Raw genomic sequence first — 22204 nt, 5'->3', positions numbered from 1 at the left:
ACGGTCACAGCTGCCCTTCTCCCCATCATAGTCTGCCTCGTCTGCTGTGCCAGAGCCAGAGCAGCAGGGTGTCAGCTTGGTGTCTAAATGGAGGGAGGGAAGAGGAGGTGAGCGAAGGAGAGATGGTTAACCCCCCCAGTTAGTCAGAGGAGGATTGCATTCCCAATTTGAATGGGTCTGTTGAAGCTTATGCTGAGGGAGTTGTGTAGTAGTTCAGCTTTGAATTTCTCACCTCTTATCTCTTCTAGTCCCTGCTGGAAGTGGGACACTCCTCCTCTCCAATACCCTCCCCACAGAAAGGGATTAGCATTTAGTACAGCCAATATCTACACACACACACACACACACACACACACACACACACACACACACACACACACACACACACACACACACACACACACACACTGGTGTCTGTTTATACGCACACACACCAGGATGAGTCATATATTCTGAGGAGGCATTTTCCAGGAAATTATTCTGAAAATACCTGGACACACACACACACACACACACACACACACACACACAGACACACACACACACAGACACACACACGCATTGGTATCGGAAGTGGGATGTGAAGCCATTGAAGAGGCGTGTACATGTGATGTGAGAGACTTGATAAAGAGAAGTGTGGGGACACGCTTTCCCGAAGGAAAGGGGGTAATGTAGCAAGTTTAACCCAACACCTAGCAACCTCGTCAAGAGGTTCGGACCTCTCGGTCTAATGGTTAAGGTGTTGGCTTTACATTCGCTAAACCCGGGTCCGTGTCCCAGACAGGGCTACCCCCCGAAATGTTCTACAGTATTGTCATCAGATCTGCAGAGTTGAGTTGGGCTAGAGATTGATTGTTGCCTGTAGGAGTGCAGGGTCTACGGGGGTGTGTGTTGTGACTGAGTATTTCCAGATTCATTTCCTGGAAAGTGCATCCTCATAATACATCAGTCTGGTGTGTGTCCATAGCTGGGGTTCCATCCAATTGGAGACTATTCTAAAATCTGCATAAAAACAATATGTGTAGGTTCCCACCACTTTTTGTGGACAAAAGGCTGCGTGATGACGATGCACTCAAAAGTGACTTCTGCAGTTAAGTTCCCATGTACCAATTAAAAGACATAAGTTACATAGGTTTCAATCACAATTTCAACTACAGATCGTTTTGTCACACAAACATGCACAATCTAGTTTTGCTTCAGGCTCTCTCTCTAGACAAGACTTGAATGATAAAATGGACAGGGGGTTAGATATGGATAAGAGCGAGATCATTTTATTTAATAATTGGCAGCCAAGCACTGATCATTATGTCAACAGCATTAAAATAATAGCCTACCCTCCATATTTAGCCTATTGGAAATGTGCATGACCACCATGCACTTAACCACCATGTGAAGTTCATCATAACTGATTTCATCTGCTTATGAACTTTAAATGCTTTTTAACGTTGTGACGGTGGGCGCATATCATGCCTCGATTCCGAGTTTATTTTGATATGTTGATTATTATATCAATGTTTGCACATAAAGGCATAAACACCATTTCTCGCATAATTCATTTTACCGACACAAGATCCCACCTTGTGGAACAAACAAATGGTCTGTCCGAATGTATCAAATTGTACCGACATGACTGTAATTTTTATGCGTCAGGTAATTCTTCTCCATGAAATGGTTAGATGGAAACCTGGTTAATGTGCCTGTGGGTCTATTTGCATGCACACATCAGGATGTATTTTACAGGAAATAATCTGGAAATACACACACACACACACACACACACACACACACACACACACACACACACACACACACACACACACACACACACACACACACACACACTGTGTATACTATAGTGAGCTGGAGGATATGATGTGTATGATAAGCAGAGGGGGGACAGGGCCTTGAGGTGAGAACCTGTTGGCCACTTGCTGAATAATCTCTTTATCCCAGGAGCCTTGTAGACCAGGGTGACAGACTCGATCAGTCCGGACACACATACAGTACACACACACACACACACACACACACACACACACACACACACACACACACACACACACACACACACACACACACACACACACACACAGACACACAGACACACACATACTACACACACACACAAACACACACACACATACTACACAAACACACACACACACACAGACACACATACTACACACACATACACATACTACACACACACACACAAACACACACATACTGTACAAACACACAATGTTTGTGTTTGTTTGTTTGTTTACTTCAGGGTGCTAAATCAGGGACACACAGAGTGTTTCTTGGTAGTCTTAAACAATTCTACTTTGAAACAAAAGTAACACCTCACACACATGGTTATGGGCTTAAAAAATAAGACACCTGTACCATGTACTTGTGAGTATGCATCCTAATATTACACTTTATATACATCACAGAAGACTGAAATAGAACATCTTTGACATAGAAACAGCGGATTTCCGTCTGGTGTTTAGAAATGATCTTTATTAATGATGAAATGATGAGAACTGTCCACCCAACGAGCTTTTGGTTATTGACAGCAGGAAAGAGCTGTTATCAGTTTGGACTGGCTGGACTCAAGGGATGGATGGTGAGCAGGTGTTAATATTGATGCAATAATGTCACACAGACACTCACATACATACATACATACATACATACATACTCACACATACACACACTCACTCACATACATACATACATACATACACACACACTCACACATACACACACACACTCACTCACATACATACATACATACACACTCACACACACACTCACTCACATATATACACACTCACACACACACACTCACTCGCATACATACATACATACTCACTCACTCACTCACTCACTCACTCACTCACTCACTCACTCACATACAAACACACACTCCCTCCCACCCGAGGTGGTTGCCATAAGCCCAGCTGCTATTCCAGTCAATGATAGATACTTCCTATACTATCCCTATCAGTCCTACACTAACCACACGTTATCATACCACATCATCGATACCAACATTAACCCTGTCTGTCAGTCTGTTTGGCTGTCTAGTTGTGTTAACTGTTTAGTGCAGAGCTACCAAACACCATCATTAATCATCTCAGTTTAAAGAGCGTCTCTGCAGTCTGCTGCATCATAGTGATAATGTTAAGACAAGCTTTGTAATCAGTGTTAAATATCACCTCATTTTAATTCATCTTTGCTGTTAATATCCCAGGGAGATTATTGAGTGTGACTCATAGAATGTAATTGCAGGAGAATGTAATAGGGAGAATTCAGTTTGTAATGTCAGAGAGAGAATGTTGTGGTGGCTGGGCGGAGGGGTTTGGGTGTGTGATGCTGTGTTATGGTAACAGTATAGGTACTTAATGATTACCCTTTACAGAATTAGGTTTCTGATATTTACCACTTTGTCTTCCTTTCCTCCTCCCTTCTCCCTCCATGCAGGCTTCATGTGCCCTGTCTGCTCCAAGTTTGTCTCCACGGATGAGATCGATCTACACATCGTCCTGTGCTTGACCAAACCCAGAGTGACGTATAACGGTAAGACTGCTTACCCTACCCCCAAACTGTTCTCCTTTGCTGAACTGGTGCTTGTGAAGAGGAAGGGCTTAGTGTGTGTGGCCAGACAAGATGTTGCCGTGGCTGTCTGTGAGTTAATTGACAAGCTAATTTATTGCAACATGGTTGCTGTCAGACAGTGTCTGAATGAGCTGCTTGATGTTTGGCAGTTAAAATACCACTCCTCCTCCCCTTCAATGACTAATGTGACTGGCGTCACAGCAGGTGTTAGCTCTGTGTCTGTGTAATCATAATGGCAAGACAAAGTGTTTTATGGCAGATCTGTTACAGAGGGACGGTCACTGTCACTGGACTTCCTGATCTGTCCAATACTGTCTGCCTAAATTGATCAAAATAACTCTCTCCTCTCTCTGCAGTTCAATTCAAACACAAACTCTCTCTATATATCTTTCATTTGTCTCCCATTGTGTTGCCGCTTTAATGCCTTAATCAGTCTTTGCATGTTTTCAGTCATTGTCAGTCTATATAAACACACAGTGGAATTACTATGGTGCCAACACACAGCCAAGTACATCATAACAGGCTGGGTAGAGGCTCAATGGAAGAACAAGTCATATTACTATGGTGCCAACACACAGCCAAGTACATCATAACAGGCTGGGTAGAGGCTCAGTGGAAGAACAAGTCATATTACTATGGTGCCAACACACAGCCAAGTACATCATAACAGGCTGGGTAGAGGCTCAGTGGAAGAACAAGTCATATTACTATGGTTATGAGTGATCTACTCCATAAATAATTGTAATCTAAGGTTCATAATCAATTGCATCTCCCCCTGGTTTCTTATTCTCTTTTTGACGACTGGTCCAATTGATTTATGGGCCATATCTTCATAAACAAACTGAACAGGTCGCAAGTCTTAAGTGGACAGTGTTTATGTGAATGACAGTGAAAACATGTAATGTATTTGATACTGTAATCTCTGCAGGGGAGATATAAACTAGGATACAGCAGTGAGAGGGGAAAGTTGGAGCCCCCTGGCTTACTTTTAGCCCTGTTTACATTCCTGGTTGAGAAGAAGCCGAGTTCAACAACTTATATTAAGAAAGGCCCAGTGGCATTTGTTTTATTAAGAGCAATCTTAACAGTCTTAAAGGACTGACTAATTTCCTCTTGCTTCCTCAAGGGGATATGACCTCAAGCTCACTGTGTGTTTCTGGAGCACAGAGTAGCACATACCACACACACACACACACACACACACACATACACACACACACACTCAGTCATTTCTGCCTCACACACTTGTATCTCCCTGCCTCTCTTTTCCACTCCAACTCTACGTGGAAATACTTCCTACGATGGTCCCAGGCTCTGGAAGTCATTGCCTAACGCCCTAATGAGGAGTTTGTAGTAGTGGCCCCTTCTAAGCACTAAGTCAGCATGTAGGATTCAGTTAGTTAGAAAACAAATGACTGCATGTTGTCTGCATCCCAGATGGCACCTCATTCGCTACTTTTGACTAGAGCCCTATGTGACCTGGGCAAAAGTAATGCACTATGTAGGGAATAGAGGGCCATTTGGGTGAAATTTTACTGATAAGATTAATAATAATCACACAAATGTATTGTTAGCTCTTGTATATTCCATGACTTCCTCAACATCAACAACATAGCCCAGTGTGCATTCGACACTGAGACATAGCGACTTCTGATGCAATAATATGTGTCTGTTTCTCTTCTCTGAGCAGTCCTCTCACATGCCTCTGGCAGCTCATGTAGCCAATATTAGTTTTTTCAGCAAATTCAAATTCTGGAAACTTGTATAACTGTTATATTATTGGATCATGGAGCTTCAGTCCACAGTGACTTGCTGTTAAAGCTTAGTCAAACAGGCATTCATCTTGGCTCAGGAGTGGGTAAGGGTGGCAGCCGCAGTTTCTCTGTGTCTGCTTGTTTTTAGTGTGACTGTGATGTAACAGCATTGGGCTGATGATGGCTGAAGGTCAGTAGACCTGTTTTCTTATACATCAACAAGACTGAGGGAAAGTCATCCATCATCAAACACAGTGGGGAGATGAATTAAGGGGTGGTAGCCCGTTGTGTGTGTGTGTGTGTGCTTCACTCCTGATATTGTGGTTGCCTGTGTTTATGTGCTATCTGTGACACAATCCTCTCCCCTGCCTCTCTGTGACACAATCCTCTCCCCTGCCTGCCTGCATCACATGAGACCAAGTATATGGTCAAGCCCCAGACGGATGTATCAGTCATGTGGACTTTAAACCGCTTGTTTTGTCTCCCTCAGCCTGAAGAAGGGCTTTTTAAACGCACCCAGTTGACAGAGAGGACAAGTGCTGCTGTTTAAAGATAATCCCAGGGTTTTAAACAGCCCAACAGCTTTTTTTTAAAACCTGCTGGTCATCAGAGATGTGTCACATTCTCCAGTAATGGAAGCCATTTTACTGGGTTAATAGACCTTAGAGAAGACTGGCTGGGGTATGAATGGTGAGTCATGACTTTCACTCTCTTTACTCCCCCCTCCCATCCTTCTCTGAATAGGTTGCTCCCCCTGTCCTGGCCTTCCCTGGTACCCCTGTAGACAGCCTCTTTTCAGCCAGTCATTCTCTTCCTGAGCACAGTGTCCTATGCTGTCCTCCAGGATTTCTACACTCTCCACTCCTCTCTAGCTAATCTCTGTGTCCGGAGGGAGAGTATGAGAGAGACAGGGATAGTGGGGGGGGGGGGAAAAGGAAAATAGAGAGGGAGAGACAGAAGGAGGGTGAGATAGAGATACACTTTACTCTACAGTTTTAGTAAAGAGTGTGTGTGAATATGGAGAGAGAGATGATTGTTAGTGTTCCCTTTGTGCAGGTCTGGTGTGGCTCATCAGTCATGTGGGTAGGAGTGTAAAGGAGGTGGACAGGAGAGATTATCACTGAGCCCTCCCCTCTCTCCTCTCCTCCTCTCTTCTCTCCTCTCTCAGCACCACTCTGACAGCCAGCTCTGTGTTTCTACCTGTTCTATTCCTCTGCAGTACGGGACAGGAGAGAGAAAGAGAGGAAGCTTATTTTTCACTGGCTCTACTCCCCAAGCGAATCCCATTACCGCTCTCACTTACCCTCTCGCTCGCTCGCTCTCTCCCTCTTTCTCTCTCTCCTTCTCTCTCTCTCTTTCTCTCTCTCCCTCTCTGTACTCTCTCTCTCTCTCTTGCCCTCCCATCCATACATATACAATGTGATGCTGTCCATACTGTATGCCCCCCACTGTACTGCAGAGGACCTAGCTGCATTCTGTTTGCACACACACACACACACACACACACACACACACACACACACACACACACACACACACACACACACACACACACACACACACACTTAGTGGGAGAGACATGCTAGGGGAAGGGTATGCTCAGAGCTACAGGGCTGCAGCAGGACATCCTATGGACCACTCTACAGCCCTATCACATGACGTGACACCACGTCCTAGGAAATATCTACCTACTGTCGTGTCTTTGGCATCATTAAAGTGAAGACTCTGTAATTATTATTACGTGTTTAAACTAATCATGTAAATGTAATTAACTAGGAAGTTGGGGCACCAAGGAAAATCTTCAGATTACAAAGTTATAATTTTCCTAATATAACTCTTCAGATATTTTAATATCTGATCAATTAGTCTTCTAATTAATGAATTATTATTTACCTCACGTTAGTCTCATTCCAAATGTCGTAAATTGTTGGTTATCTGCACGAACCCAGTCTTTACTATGAATCATACATTCACCAATTGTCTTAATAATTTATTTACTAACTAACTAAATGATCACAGAAATGCATAAACAAAAAAACAGTAGATATGGTTACAAGGAAATGATAGGGGAGGTTCCCTAACCATTTCCCGCCATGTATCCAATGCTCCACGTGGTATGGTTAGGAATTCAACAACCATTACAACCTTAGCTTAAACTGAGGTTTTTGTGGTCTCTACTCAACCTTCGCCCCCTCAGCTGATCGAGGTATGCATGGTCTGAAGAGGATTTCTCAAGGTGGGAGTTTAATTCAGAACAGTAGAAAAGGGCTGTCTCATGAGCCACATCATGTCTGTGTTCATGCGGGTGGTCCAATGACTTAGTGGGATTCGCAACTTTAAAAGGAATGCAATTCTCTCACATTAACATCATTACATCATTTCACAAATAGTTTCATCTTTACTCATTCATTTTATACAATAATTACACGCAAACCTCATAACGGAGGCTCCTGTATAAACAGAGTTATGGTAATGTGGCTGTATTGTCTTTCATGAGATCACAAACATGAAACAAAATGGACCGGGTCGTAGCTGGCTACTCCACCGACCGTTTACACATTCTTCAAAACATGGATATTGTTCAGTTCTCAAGTTCTGTGATGTAGAAGAAGTTCCTTTGTTCTCTCTATGTGTCTCTTTCTGCATGGCCAGGGGGAGAGAGTCTCCTCCAGGAATGTACGATCTGAGATAACAGAACCTGGGTGTAGGAGAGGAGAGAGAGGGGGAAGGCACTCGCTATACCCAAAGAGGGCCACGTCATGATGCTACACTGTCTTGTTCCTGAGACACTCTGATTGGACCAGGAAACAGGAAGTAGCAGTAGGCCTGAGCAACCAATGATAGTGAGAGAGGGGACTCTCCCTCCACAGTCCAGGCCCTCAAACTGGACACTCCAGATACTGCATTTACTGTCCAGCCCCCTCACTGTCTGTGTTACTGTATCATAGTCCTGTGTTGTGTGACACTGTACTAACGACTCAGGGAGAAGACAGCACAAAACACACTCACATATAGACACACAGTACAGTAGCCTGTCAGATGTACTGCTACAGAGGGGTGTTGGTGTTGAACTCTGAGAACACTGCAGTACTGCTGTTAGTGCTGGAGACTAGTGTTGTGACTGTCTGTCTGCCTGTCTGTCTGTCTGTCTGGGGGAAATGTCTGGGCTTTTATGAGGGGGCAGGGGGACACGTGTGTGTCTACCTAAGAGAGAAAGGCAGGGGTAGCCTAGCTAGTATAATACATCCCCTGCATCCTTTCTCTCTCCAGCTCATACACAGAGAGCACTAAACCATGGCTAAAGATGAATTTAGACAATACCACAGGATCAATGTTGAGCCTCCTCTCATTCTAAACAGTGAACACAACTCACCACTGAGTCCTGAGTCTGATCCAACAGCACAGATCCTGGGCAACTCTAAAGCCACAAGGACTCCTTTTAGACCTGGAAGGCCACGCATACACACACACCGAAGTCCTCTCTGTGTGGCACGGGCTGGGCAGGAAGCCCCTATAGGCTAATTAAAGTAAGGACAGGGAGATAAAGCCATGATGATGAGTCAGTGTGGACAGGTATCGATTAGTCCCTGCTTTTCAGGCTCTTCTGTGGGGTTTTTGCTGTAATGGAAGTTGGCAGTAAGTTGGAATGTGGAGAGAGACCCAGCAGAGAACCCTGCTCTGACACTGAGCCAAGAGGACCAGCTTTAACATGCAGGGCAGCAGGCAGGCAGGCATACCCGGAGAGGGAAAAGAGAGGAGAGAGAAAGAGAGGGGGGGGGGGGCAGAGAGAGAGCCAGACTGCCCATTTAATCAACCAGGCCTAAGCCAGCTGCACTCTCCCCCTCCACAGCCTTGTCAATGCCTGCAAAGAACCACAGGGCTGGAGTGTGGAGGCTGGAGACAGCCCTCTCTTGGCGGTGATCAGAGAGTCTGTTGGTCTGACAGATAGAGATAGATAGGCCACATTTTCTACAGTTTGTTCCATGTTAGAATAGGGTTTCACTGTTTGATTTATGGTAATATTGTACCATGATTGACACCTCCCACCACTCCTGTTTCTCTCTGTTATTCTTGGCTGGGACATGGTGGAAATACAAAGTTACAAAAGGGCGTGTTTTGATCTTCTTTGCTGATGGAAAACGCACCTTTACTTGTGTGTGTGCATTTCCATGACTATAGAAATCACCTGCTGAGAAGGCGTCTAACAGTTCTGTGCTCACTAGTTTCCCTGTCCTAGCACTGTCTCCATCTACAGTACACTACTACAGTACACTTACACACTATTCCCTAATATACTAATACTAGATAGGATTCGTTATCTATCCTAATACAGTCACGTTGGTGTAAATCATGTGTTTTTGAGAGAAGTAGAATACATTCTGGACACTATTGATGATGGTATTTATCTTGGTGGTGTTCATCTGTCGGCTACATTACAGTGCATTCAGGTTAATAATACACTGTATTAATATGCCATTCCTTCTCTTGGTCAGCGCTCATGATTTAAATTAGGCCTAGTCCCAAATGGGCCCTGGTCAAAAGTAAGGGAATAGGCTGCCATTTGGGGTGGACACTTAGTGTCACGTTTCCTTCCTCCAGTTTCTAGCTAGAGAGACAGTTTTTCCAGTGATTGTTTTGCTAATCATCCGTTCTGTGTCTGTCTGGTATACAGATGACCCATGACACGCGCTAACGTCACCGACCCCATTACCACAGTAATATGGTCCTCCATCACGACACAGGCCTCTGACCTGTCGTTAGACTCAAAGATGGTGAATCAGCTGCGCATGTTAACGAGGGTTAGTGTGTGTGTGTGTGTGTGTGTGTGTGTGTGTGTGTGTGTGTGTGTGTGTGTGTGTGTGTGTGTGTGTGTGTGTGTGTGTGTGTGTGTGTGTGTGTGTGTGTGTGTGTGTGTGTGTGTGTGTGTGTGTGTGTGCGTGCAACTGCTTGCCTGTGTCGTGAAGTGATTGAAATGAGTGGCCAGTGGTCTGTGTAGAGGGAGATGCTAACAATGTCTTTATGAGGCCTGTGTAGTCTAATGTTGATCGAGACTTTTCCCTGGGTCCTTAACTGTCCCTGTCTGTGTGTCCTGAGACTATGACCAGCTGAGCTCAGTCCAGACAACACACACTAACAGAGTTAGAAGCTGTAATCTTTGACTTCTAGCACACACTCACACATGCAAACACAGACGTGTGTACACACGCTTTTTATCTCTCTCTCACACACACACACACACACACAAACACACACACTCACTCACAAATACACACACACACGCACACCCCTTACACCAAACACACTAACTCACAAATACACACACACTACATCCTGAAGGTGTTTAACCTGTTGGGGATGGGGGCGCTGTTTAGACTATTTATGCTAATTTGGCTAATTTTTTAAACGGCTTCCCACAAAATCCTTGATCGTACAATATGCATATTATTATTATTATTGGATAGAAAACAGTCTATAGTTTCTATAGGAGTTGAAATTTTGTCTCTAAGTGGAACAGAGCCCATTCTACAGCAATTTCCCTGACATGGAGTCAGATTTGAGAAATGTTGGCCACTCTTCTGAAGTCAGTTAAAAGGGCACTGTCGTTGCTATGACTATACGGACACTTCTTACGTCTTCCCCTGGATGCCTTTACGTGATGACGATTCCAACGGGGTCGATTGCGCGTTCACAGGCCCTACAAATGAAAAAACCCTGAAGCTAGTCATTCTTTGGGAGCTGCGTCATGAGCCTAGAGGACACCGGCGCGCACCTGTTCCAAGCGTTAGTTTAGCCTGTTATATTTCTCCGGTCATCTTTTCACTCGTTATAGGAGTTAAAAACATCATAAGGTAGTTAATTTAAAGCGTTTTATAGCAATTTATATCCGTTTAGTGCGATTTTGGGACATTTATTTTTGCAACGATGTGAAAAGTTGGGCACGCTTTTCAGTTCATCCCGAACGCAGTTGACATTTCCACATGGCAAGAGGACAGCTTTCCACCAAAAGACGATTTCTCCCAAGAAAGGATCCTTTGCCCAAGATACTGATGGAAGAACAGCTCAAGGTAGGACATTTTTATTATGATAAATCGTGTTTCTGTCGAAACATTTTAGTGGCTTAGGACGCCATGTTTTTTGACGTAGCTTCGCTTGGCGCAAACTGTATTGAAAAGTAAGGATAAATTAAAAAATGTAATAACGCAATTGTATTAAGAATTAAATTGTCTATCAATCCCTGTCCACCCTATATTTTTTAGTCACGTTTATGAGTATTTATGTATAAGAGTAGATCACTGTCTAAGTGGCGCAAGGACTTTTTCTTTACCAGCTTGTCTACATTTCACATTGTCTAACCATGATTTTGGTGGCTAAATATAAACATTTTCGATCAAACTGTATATGCATGTTGTAATGTGATGTTACAGGAGTGTCATCGGAAGAATTCTGAGAAGGTTAGTGAAAAAGTTAATATCTTTTGGCGATGTTGACTTTTATCGCTCACTTTGGCTAGAATCAATGCTGGGCTGCTAATTGCTATGTGCTAAGCTAATATAACGATTTATTGTGTTTTCGCTGTAAGACACTTAGAAAATCTGAAATATTGTCTGTATTCACAGGATCTGTGTCTTTCGATTCGTGTATGCTGTGTATTTTTACGAAATGTTTGATGATTAGTAGTTAGGTAAACACGTTGCTCATTGTAATTATTCTAGTCCATTTGTGATGGTGGGTGCAATTGTAAACTATGCCATCTACCTGAAATATGCACTTTTTTCTAACAAAACCTATCCCATACCATAAATATGTTATCAGACTGTCATCTAATGAGTTTTTTTGTTGGTTAGGGGCTATAAATATCTTAGTTTAGCCGAATTGGTGATGGCTACTGGTGTTGGTGGACAAATAAAAGATGGTGGATTATGCTAATGTGTTTTTAGGTAATAGATGTACATCTTTACATATTGTGTCTTCCCTGTAAAACATTTTAAAAATCGGAAATGTTGACTGGATTCACAAGATCTGTGTCTTTCATTAGCTGTATTGGACTTTAATGTGTGAAAGTTAAATATTTAAAAAAAATATTTTTTTTGAATTTCGCGGCACTGGTTTTTCAGTGGGGGGGGGGGGGGGTGTGCCGCTAGCGCCACGCTGATCCTAGACAGGTTAATCAGCTTCAGCTTCTGCCCCCAGCTGTGCTCTGGACACTATATGTGAACTGATTGCCCCCCATCTATCTTCAGAGCTCGTGCTGCTAGGCGACCTAAATTTGAACATGCTCAACACCCCAGCCACCCTACAATCTAAGCTTGATGCCCTCAATCTCACACAAATTATCAATGAACCTACCAGGTACCACCCCAATTCCGTAAACACGGGTACCCTCATAGATATCATCCTAACAAACTTGCCCTCCAAATACACCTCTGCTGTTTTCAACCAAGATCTCAGCGATCACTGTCTCATTGCCTGCATCCGTAATGGGTCAGCGGTCAAACGACCTCCACTCATCACTGTCAAACGCTCCCTGAAACACTTCAGCGAGCAGGCCTTCCTAATCGACCTGGCCGGGGTATCCTGGAAGGATATTGATCTCATCCCGTCAGTAGAGGATGCCTGGTCATTTTTTTTAAATGCCTTCCTCACCATCTTGAATAAGCATGCCCCATTCAAGAAATTTAGAACCAGGAACAGATATAGCCCTTGGTTCTCTCCTGACCTGACTGCCCTTAACCAACAGAAAAACATCCTATGGCGTTCTGCATTAGCATCGAACAGCCCCCGTGATATGCAACTTTTCAGGGAAGCCAGAAACCAATATACACAGGCAGTTAGAACAGCCAAGGCTAGCTTTTTCAAGCAGAAATTTGCTTCCTGCAACACAAATTCAAAAAAGTTCTGGGACACCGTAAAGTCCATGGAGAATAAGAACACCTCCTCCCAGCTTCCAACCGCTCTGAAGATAGGAAACACTGTCACCACCGACAAATCCACTATAATTGAGAATTTCAATAAGCATTTTTCTACGGCTGGCCATGCTTTCCACCTGGCTACCCCTACCCCGGACAACAGCACTGCCCTCCCCTCTGCTACTCGCCCAAGCCTTCCCCATTTCTCTTTCTCCCAAATACAGTCAGCTGATGTTCTTAATGAGCTGCAAAATCTGGACCCTTACAAATCAGCCGGGCTAGATAATCTGGACCCTTTCTTTCTAAAACTATCTGCTGAAATTGTTGCCACCCCTATTACTAGCCTCTTCAACCTCTCTTTCGTGTCGTCTGAGATCCCCAAAGATTGGAAAGCAGCTGCGGTTATCCCCCTCTTCAAAGGGGGGGACACCCTTGACCCTAACTGCTACAGACCTATATCTATCCTACCCTGCCTTTCTAAGGTCTTCGAAAGCCAAGTCAACAAACAGATTACCGACCATTTCGAATCACACCACACCTTCTCCGCTATGCAATCTGGTTTCAGAGCTGGTCATGGGTGCACCTCAGCCACGCTCAAGGTCATAAACGATATCGTAACCGCCATCGATAGGAAACAATACTGTGCAGCCGTATTCATTGACCTGGCCAAGGCTTTTGACTCTGTCAATCACCACATCCTCATTGGCAGACTCGACAGCCTTGGTTTCTCTAATGATTGCCTCGCCTGGTTCACCAACTACTTCTCTGATAGAGTTCAGTGTGTCAAATCGGAGGGTCTGTTGTCCGGGCCTCTGGCAGTCTCTATGGGGGTGCCACAGGGTTCAATTCTTGGACCGACTCTCTTCTCTGTTTACATCAATGATGTCGCTCTTGCTGCTGGTGATTCTCTGATCCACCTCTACGCAGACGACACTATTCTGTATACTTCTGGCCCTTCTTTTGACACTGTGTTAACAACCCTCCAGGCGAGCTTCAATGCCATACAACTCTCCTTCCGTGGCCTCCAACTGCTCTTAAATACAAGTAAAACCAAATGCATGCTCTTCAACCGATCGCTGCCTGCTCCTGCCCGCCTGTCCAACATCACTACTTTGGACGGCTCTGACTTAGAATATGTGGACAACTACAAATACCTAGGTGTCTGGTTAGACTGTAAACTCTCCTTCCAGACCCACATCAAACATCTCCAATCCAAAGTCAAATCTAGAATTGGCTTCCTATTCCGCAACAAAGCATCCTTTACTCATGCTGCCAAACATACCCTTGTAAAACTGACCATCCTACCAATCCTCGACTTCGGTGATGTCATTTACAAAATAGCCTCCAAAACCCTACTCAATAAATTGGATGCAGTCTATCACAGTGCCATCCGTTTTGTCACCAAAGCCCCATATACTACCCACCACTGCGACCTGTACACTCTCGTTGGCTGGCCCTCACTTCATACTCGTCGCCAAACCCACTGGTTCCAGGTCATCTACAAGACCCTGCTAGGTAAAGTCCCCCCTTATCTCAGCTCGCTGGTCACCATAGCAGCACCTACCTGTAGCACGCGCTCCAGCAGGTATATCTCTCTAGTCACCCCCAAAACCAATTCTTCCTTTGGACGCCTCTCCTTCCAGTTCTCTGCTGCCAATGACTGGAACGAACTACAAAAATCTCTGAAACTGGAAACACCTATCTCCCTCACTAGCTTTAAGCACCAGCTGTCAGAGCAGCTCATAGATTACTGCACCTGTACATAACCCATCTACAATTTAGCCCAAACAACTACCTCTTTACCTACTGTATTTATTTATTAATTTATTTTGCTCCTTTGCACCCCATTATTTCTGTCTCTACTTTGCACTTTCTTCCAATGCAAACCAACCATTCCAGTGTTTTTTTATTTTTTATTTTACTTGCTGTGTTGTACTCACTTCGCCTCCATGGCCTTTTTATATTTTTATTTATTTAAAAAATATATCTGTTTGCCTTCACCTCCCTTATCTCACCTCACTTGCTCACATTGTATATAGACTTATTTTTTTCATTTTTTTTCACTGTATTATTGACTATATGTTTGTTTTTACTCCATGTGTAACTATGTGTTGTTGTATGTGTCGAACTGCTTTGCTTTATCTTGGCCAGGTCGCAATTGTAAATGAGAACGTGTTCTCAATTTGCCTACCTGGTTAAATAAAGGTTAAATAAAAAAATAAAAAAATAAAATGTGCTTCTGAGCTGTTTGCTTTGTGCACCTCAAGGACAGTCTCTACTAGCCCCCGCGCCTCCTCGTCCCTCCTCCCTCCCCCATCATCCTCCTCCTCCCTCCCCATCATCCTCCTCCCCACCTCCTCCTTCCCCCATCATCCTCCTCCTCCTTCCCCCATCACCCCCCCCTCCCTCCTCCAACCTCTACCTCGTCCTTCTTCCTCCCCAACCTCTCATACCATCCCCATAGCCATCAGTACTATTGGAATTGAAACACATGACATTGCCACAATGTCTCCTCTTTGTTTAAGAAAACAAGTATAGACTGCCTGCTTGTCTTGTCTTGTCTTGTCTTGTCCAGGTATCCTACTGCCATCAACAGGCATAATACAGATGGAGTGTTAAGTAAAACAAGCATGCCCCACACACTGGCTTTTCTAGGGCACAGACAGCCATCTCATACAGATACATCATCCTGTGAAGAAACCCTGGTGTGTCATTTAAAGGGAATAGGAGAGGAGTGTCTCAATGTGTCTCAATGATTAGCTCTACATGAAACGCTTTCACCCTCCCCATACAGACCCCACCTTCCCCATACAGACCCCACCCTCCCCATACAGAACCCTCCCTCCCCATACAGACCCCACCTTCCCCATACAGACCCCACCTTCCCCATACAGACCCCACCTTCCCCATACAGACCCCACCCTCCCCATACAGAACCCTCCCTCCCCATACAGACCCCACCTTCCCCATACAGACCCCACCTTCCCCATACAGACCCCACCCTCCCCATACAGAACCCTCCCTCCCCATACAGAACCCTCCCTCCCCATACAGACCCCACCCTCCCCATACAGACCCCACCCTCCCCATACAGAACCCTCCCGCCCCATACAGACCCCACCCTCCCCATACAGAACCCTCCCTCCCCATACAGACCCCTCCCGCCCCATACAGAATCCTCCCGCCCCATACAGAATCCTCCCTCCCCATACAGAACCCTCCCTCCCCATACAGAACCCTCCCTCCCCATACAGACCCCACCCTCCCCATACAGACCCCACCTTCCCCATACAGACCCCACCTTCCCCATACAGACCCCACCCTCCCCATACAGACCCCTCCCGCCCCATACAGAATCCTCCCTCCCCATACAGACCCCACCCTCGCCATACAGGCCCCACCCTCCCCATACAGACCCCTCCCTCCCCATACAGAATCCTCCCTCCCCATACAGACCCCACCCTCCCCAAACAGACCCCACCCTCCCCATACAGACCCCTCCCTCCCCATACAGACCCCTCCCTCCACATACAGACCCCCCCTCCCTCCACATACAGACCCCCCTCCCCCCCTCCCCATACAGACCCCTCCCGCCCCATACAGGCCCCACCCTCCCCATACAGACCCCTCCCTCCCCATACAGACCCCTCCCTCCCCATACAGGTGTAACAGTATAACTTTAAACCGTCCCCTCGCCCCGACCCGGGCGCGAACCAGGGACCCTCTGCACACATCAACAACGGTTGCCCACGAAGCACGGTCGTTACCCATCGCTCCACAAAAGCCGCGGCCCTTGCAGGGCAAGGGGAAACCCTACTTAAGTCTCAGAGCAAGTGACGTAACTGATTGAAATGCTACTAGCGCGTACCCGCTAACTAGCTAGCCATTTCACATCCGTTACACTCACCCCCCTTTCAACCTCCTCCTTTTCCGCAGCAACCAGTGATCCGGGTCAACAGCATCAATGTAACAGTATAACTTTACGTCGTCCCCTCGCCCCGACACGGGCGCGAACCAGGGACCCTCTGCACACATCAACAACAGTCAACCACGAAGCGTCGTTACCCATCGCTCCACAAAAGCCGCGGCCCTTGCAGAGCAAGGGGAAACCCTACTTAAGTCTCAGAGCAAGTGACGTAACTGATTGAAATGCTACTAGCGCGTACCCGCTAACTAGCTAGCCATTTCACATCCGTTACACAGGCCCCACCCTCCCCATACAGACCCCACCCTCCCCATACAGACCCCTCCCTCCCCATACAGACCTTCCATCTTCAGAACCAGGGATAAAAGTTGTTAGGAATATATTTCTGGTTTATATTATTGGCACCTAAAATCAATCTCCGTTCATTTGCATGGTGTGTGTCGTTTGTATACTGAACAAAAATATAAACGCAACATGTAAAGTGTGGGTCCCATGTTTCATGAGCTGAAAAGAAGTATCACAGAAATGTTCCATATGCACAAAAGCTTATTTCTCAAAAAATGTTGGTGCACAAATCTGTTAGTGAGCATTTTTCATTTGCCAAGATAATCCACCCTCCTGACAGTTGTGACATAACAAGAAGCTGATTAAACAGCATGATCATTACACAGGCGCACCTTGTGCTGGGGATAATAAAAGGCCACTCTAAAATGTACAGTTTTGTCACACAACACAATGCCATAGATGTCTCAGGTTTTGACGGAATATGCAATTGGCATGCTGACTGCAGGAATGTCCACCAGAGCTGTTGCCAGAGCATTGAATGTTAGAGAATTTGGCAGTACGTCCAATGACCTCACAACCACAGACCACGTATAACCACGCCAGCCCAGGACATTCACATTCGGCTTCTTCACCTGCGGGATCGTCTGAGACCAGCCACCCGGACAGCTGATGAAACTGAGGAGTATTTCTGTCTGTAATAAAGCCCTTTTGTGGGGAAAAACTCATTCTGATTGGCTGGGCCTGGCTCCCCCTTGGCTGCGCCCCTGCCCAGTGTGAAATCTTTATATTAGGGCATAATGAATTAATTTAAATTGACTGATTTCCTCATTTGAACTCTAGTAAAATCATTGAAATTGTTGCATGTTGCGTTTATATTTTTGTTCAGTATAAATGGGGGGCTGGGCAAAGGAGAGAGAGAGAGAGAAAAGCACTCTATGTTATCATAAAAGGGAGGAGGACAGATGGAGGAGGAAACAGGTGGAGGAAAGAAGGCTTACCCTGCACACTCCCCCCTCCCACTCTGCTGCTGAGGTCCCCTACTGAGGGAACCAGAGCTGGAAGGGAGCAGAGGAAGTCTTGACCTGGGTTGGGTCGGAAAGTGTCAGAGGTCATGTTGAGATATTGTCTGATACCCTGCTGGTGCTTTGGTCTGATCACTCCAAGGTCCTGCATTGGCTAGTCCGTTTCAAATCAAATGTTATTTGTCACATGCTTTGTAAACAACAGGTGTAGACTAACAGTGAAATGCTTAGTTACGGGCCCTTCCCTTCAATGCAGAGAGAAAAGAAAATGATAGAAAAATAATAACACAAGGAATAAATACACAGTGAGTAACGATAACGTGGCTGTATACACAGGGTACCAGTACCAACAGGCTCTCAGTCTCACGTCAGAGTTAGACATTCATCCATGTTTCTCAGATGTCAAATTTCTAAGTGTTTGGTTACTTCTCTGTATCGTTCCAAGGTTAAGTTTTGGCATTAACTCTGAATTTTTAAGGTTAGGCATTAACTCTGAATGGTTAACTTTTGGAACCATAAGCAGATGCTTACACCTATCCGACATACCCGTCCACAATGCCCTAGCAAAACTGAAACCTACTTGAAGGTAACAGCGATCATTGTTGCTGGTTTCCATGTTTCCTAGTAGCTGGTTTCCATGTCATCTCTCAACGTCCTCAGGCATGGATGTACGTCGAATACTGACTTAAATCACGGGTGACCTGCCTGACCAGTACAGAGTGGATGTGCAGGGGTAAGAGGTAAATGAGGTAGATGTGTACATATAGGTAGGGATAAAGTGACTAGGCAACAGGATAGATAATAAACAGTAGCAGCACCGCGTATGTGATGAGTCAAAAGACTTATTGCAAAAAGGGTCAATCAGATAGTCCGGGTAGCTATTGGTTAACTATTTAGTAGTCTTATGGCTTGGGGATATAAGCTGTTCAGGGTCCTGCTGGTTCCAGACTTGGTGCATCGGTACCGCTTGCCGTGCGGTAGCAGAGAGAACAGTCTATGACTTGGGTGGCTGGAGTCTTTGATCGTTTTTAGGGCCTTTCTCTTACACCGCCTGGTATAGTGGTCCTGGAAGGCAGGGAGCTCTGGGAGGGAACTCGCAGGGAACTCTGCCTTGCGGTCAGATGCCAAGCAGTTACCATACCAATGATGAAGCCAGTCAAGATGCTCTCAATGTAGCAGCTGTAGAACCTTTTGAGGATCTCATAGGGCTTTGTACTGTTCACGCTACTACAGTGGATACAATATAAACAAACGTTATGCGTTATCACGTGCTGCTGCCTTCGAATCCCCTCTCAAATTAGATTCCTTTTCAGTTACCTTCTGACAAAAATGCTACCAACAAAGGTAGGTGCCTTTTTAAGCCAATAGGATGCAGGCAGCTGCCTTTGGATTGGGACACAACAATGCTGTATGCTGATGCTGCATATATGATATTCAAGTAACTGCCAAAATAATGGCCTGCCCAGCACTTCATACATGACCCTAAGCATGATGGGATGTTAATTAAATCAGGAACCACACCTGTGTGGAAACACCTGCTTTCAATATACTTTGTGTCCCTCATTTACTCACATGTTTCCATTATTTTGGCAGTTAACTGTACACACAATGTGTATGTGCAGTTATGTGTGTGTGTGTGGTGCTGTGCATAGTGTGTGTTGTCCCTCCCTCTATCTGTCAAGGTCACTGAGAGGATGTCATAAATCCAGTCTAAAGCACTGACCATCCCAGCCTCAGCTCTGAGCTGCCTGCAGTCCAACACATACCCACCGCTCCAATGTCATGTACACCAGAAACACTGCAGTTTAGCTCTGTTTACCATGCACGTACACACACACACACACACACAAACACACAGTGCCAAATCTTTCTCACACACACACACGCACGCCTCTCTCACATGCACACACACAGTCAATACACCCAACATCCTAAACTATGTCAGACATGTTCAACACAAGGTAGAGACACACACACAGCTGGTCTCCGGAGCTATGTAGCCCCGGTCTATTCCTGTAGCAGTGGAAACAGAGTCCAGGCTAAGCTGAACACATACACACCACAGCAGCTGCACTGTCACTGATCTCCTATTGGATGGAGTCTAGAACCCAACTGTTAGCAGGTTCGGCAGGCTTAAAGGTTATATCACACTCAGCTCTTGTCATGCATGATGGCACCGATAAAGCACACACACACACTGACAGTCACTAATGGTCAGCCATGGAAATCAACTCCATTTAAGAACCAATGATACCTCATGCTCTCATATCAATGTCCCTGTAACTCTAACTAAAGTGAAATGAAAACAATTTGATCAGAGAGAACATCGTATTGTAAAATAATTTTCATTTTATTGGTCACGTACACGTGTTTACCGGATGTTATTGTGGGTGTAGTGAAATGCTTGTGTTTCTAGCTCCGACAGTGCAGTAATATCTAGCAAGTAATATCTAACAGTTTCACAACATATACCCAATACATACAAATCTAAGTAAAGGAATGGAATTAAGAATCTGTAAATATATGGACGAGCAATGTCAGAGCGGCATAGACTAAGATAATGAAGAACTAGCTTTTGGTTGCATCACACGCTATTCAGATCATAAGGTACTGTAGCTTCTGGTTACATCTCACCCTATTCAGATCATAAAGAACTGTAGCTTCTGGTTACATCTCACCCTATTCAGATCATAAAGAACTGTAGCTTCTGGTTACATCTCACCCTATTCAGATCATAAAGAACTGTAGCTTCTGGTTGCATCACACCCTATTCAGATCATAAAGAACTGTAGCTTCTGGTTGCATCACACCCTATTCAGATCTTGCAGAACTGTAGCTTCTGGTTGCATCACACGCTATTCAGATCATAAGGTACTGTAGCTTCTGTTTGCATCACACGCTATTCAGATCATAAGGTACTGTAGCTTCTGGTTGCATCACACGCTATTCAGATCATAAGGTACTGTAGCTTCTGGTTGCATCACACGCTATTCAGATCATAAAGAACTGTAGCTTCTGGTTACATCACACGCTATTCAGATCATAAAGAACTGTAGCTTCTGGTTGCATCACACCCTATTCAGATCTTGCAGAACTGTAGCTTCTGGTTGCATCACACGCTATTCAGATCATAAGGTACTGTAGCTTCTGTTTGCATCACACGCTATTCAGATCATAAGGTACTGTAGCTTCTGGTTGCATCACACGCTATTCAGATCATAAGGTACTGTAGCTTCTGGTTGCATCACACGCTATTCAGATCATAAAGAACTGTAGCTTCTGGTTGCATCACACGCTATTCAGATCATAAGGTACTGTAGCTTCTGGTTGCATCACACGCTATTCAGAACATAAAGAACTGTAGCTTCTGGTTACATCACACGCTATTCAGATCATAAAGAACTGTAGCTTCTGGTTACATCACACGCTTTTCAGATCATAAAGAACTGTAGCTTCTGGTTACATCTCACCCTATTCAGATCATAAAGAACTGTAGCTTCTGGTTGCATCACACCCTATTCAGATCATGCAGAACTGTAGCTTCTGATTACATCTCACGCTATTCAGATCATGCAGAACTGTAGCTTCTGGTTGCATCACACGCTATTCAGATCATAAGGTACTGTAGCTTCTGGTTGCATCACACCCTATTCAGATCATGCAGAACTGTAGCTTCTGATTACATCTCACGCTATTCAGATCATA

General features: G+C 44.9%; 1 protein-coding gene across 1 annotated transcript in view; it reads left to right on the top strand.

The window, feature by feature from the left end:
• The window catches only part of LOC129838116 (E3 ubiquitin-protein ligase znrf2-like), an 83326-nt gene that overhangs the window by 49273 nt on the left and 11849 nt on the right, over positions 1–22204 (top strand). The window contains exon 2 of the mRNA XM_055904850.1: positions 3472–3567. Coding sequence (XP_055760825.1) covers positions 3472–3567 — 96 coding nt within the window. The remainder of the gene's footprint in view (positions 1–3471; positions 3568–22204) is intronic.

Source organism: Salvelinus fontinalis, chromosome 38, assembly GCF_029448725.1.
Source record: "Salvelinus fontinalis isolate EN_2023a chromosome 38, ASM2944872v1, whole genome shotgun sequence".
NCBI lineage: Eukaryota > Metazoa > Chordata > Actinopteri > Salmoniformes > Salmonidae > Salvelinus > Salvelinus fontinalis.
The sequence above is the reverse complement of the archived record's forward strand: the minus strand, read 5'-3'. Positions and strand labels throughout refer to the sequence as shown.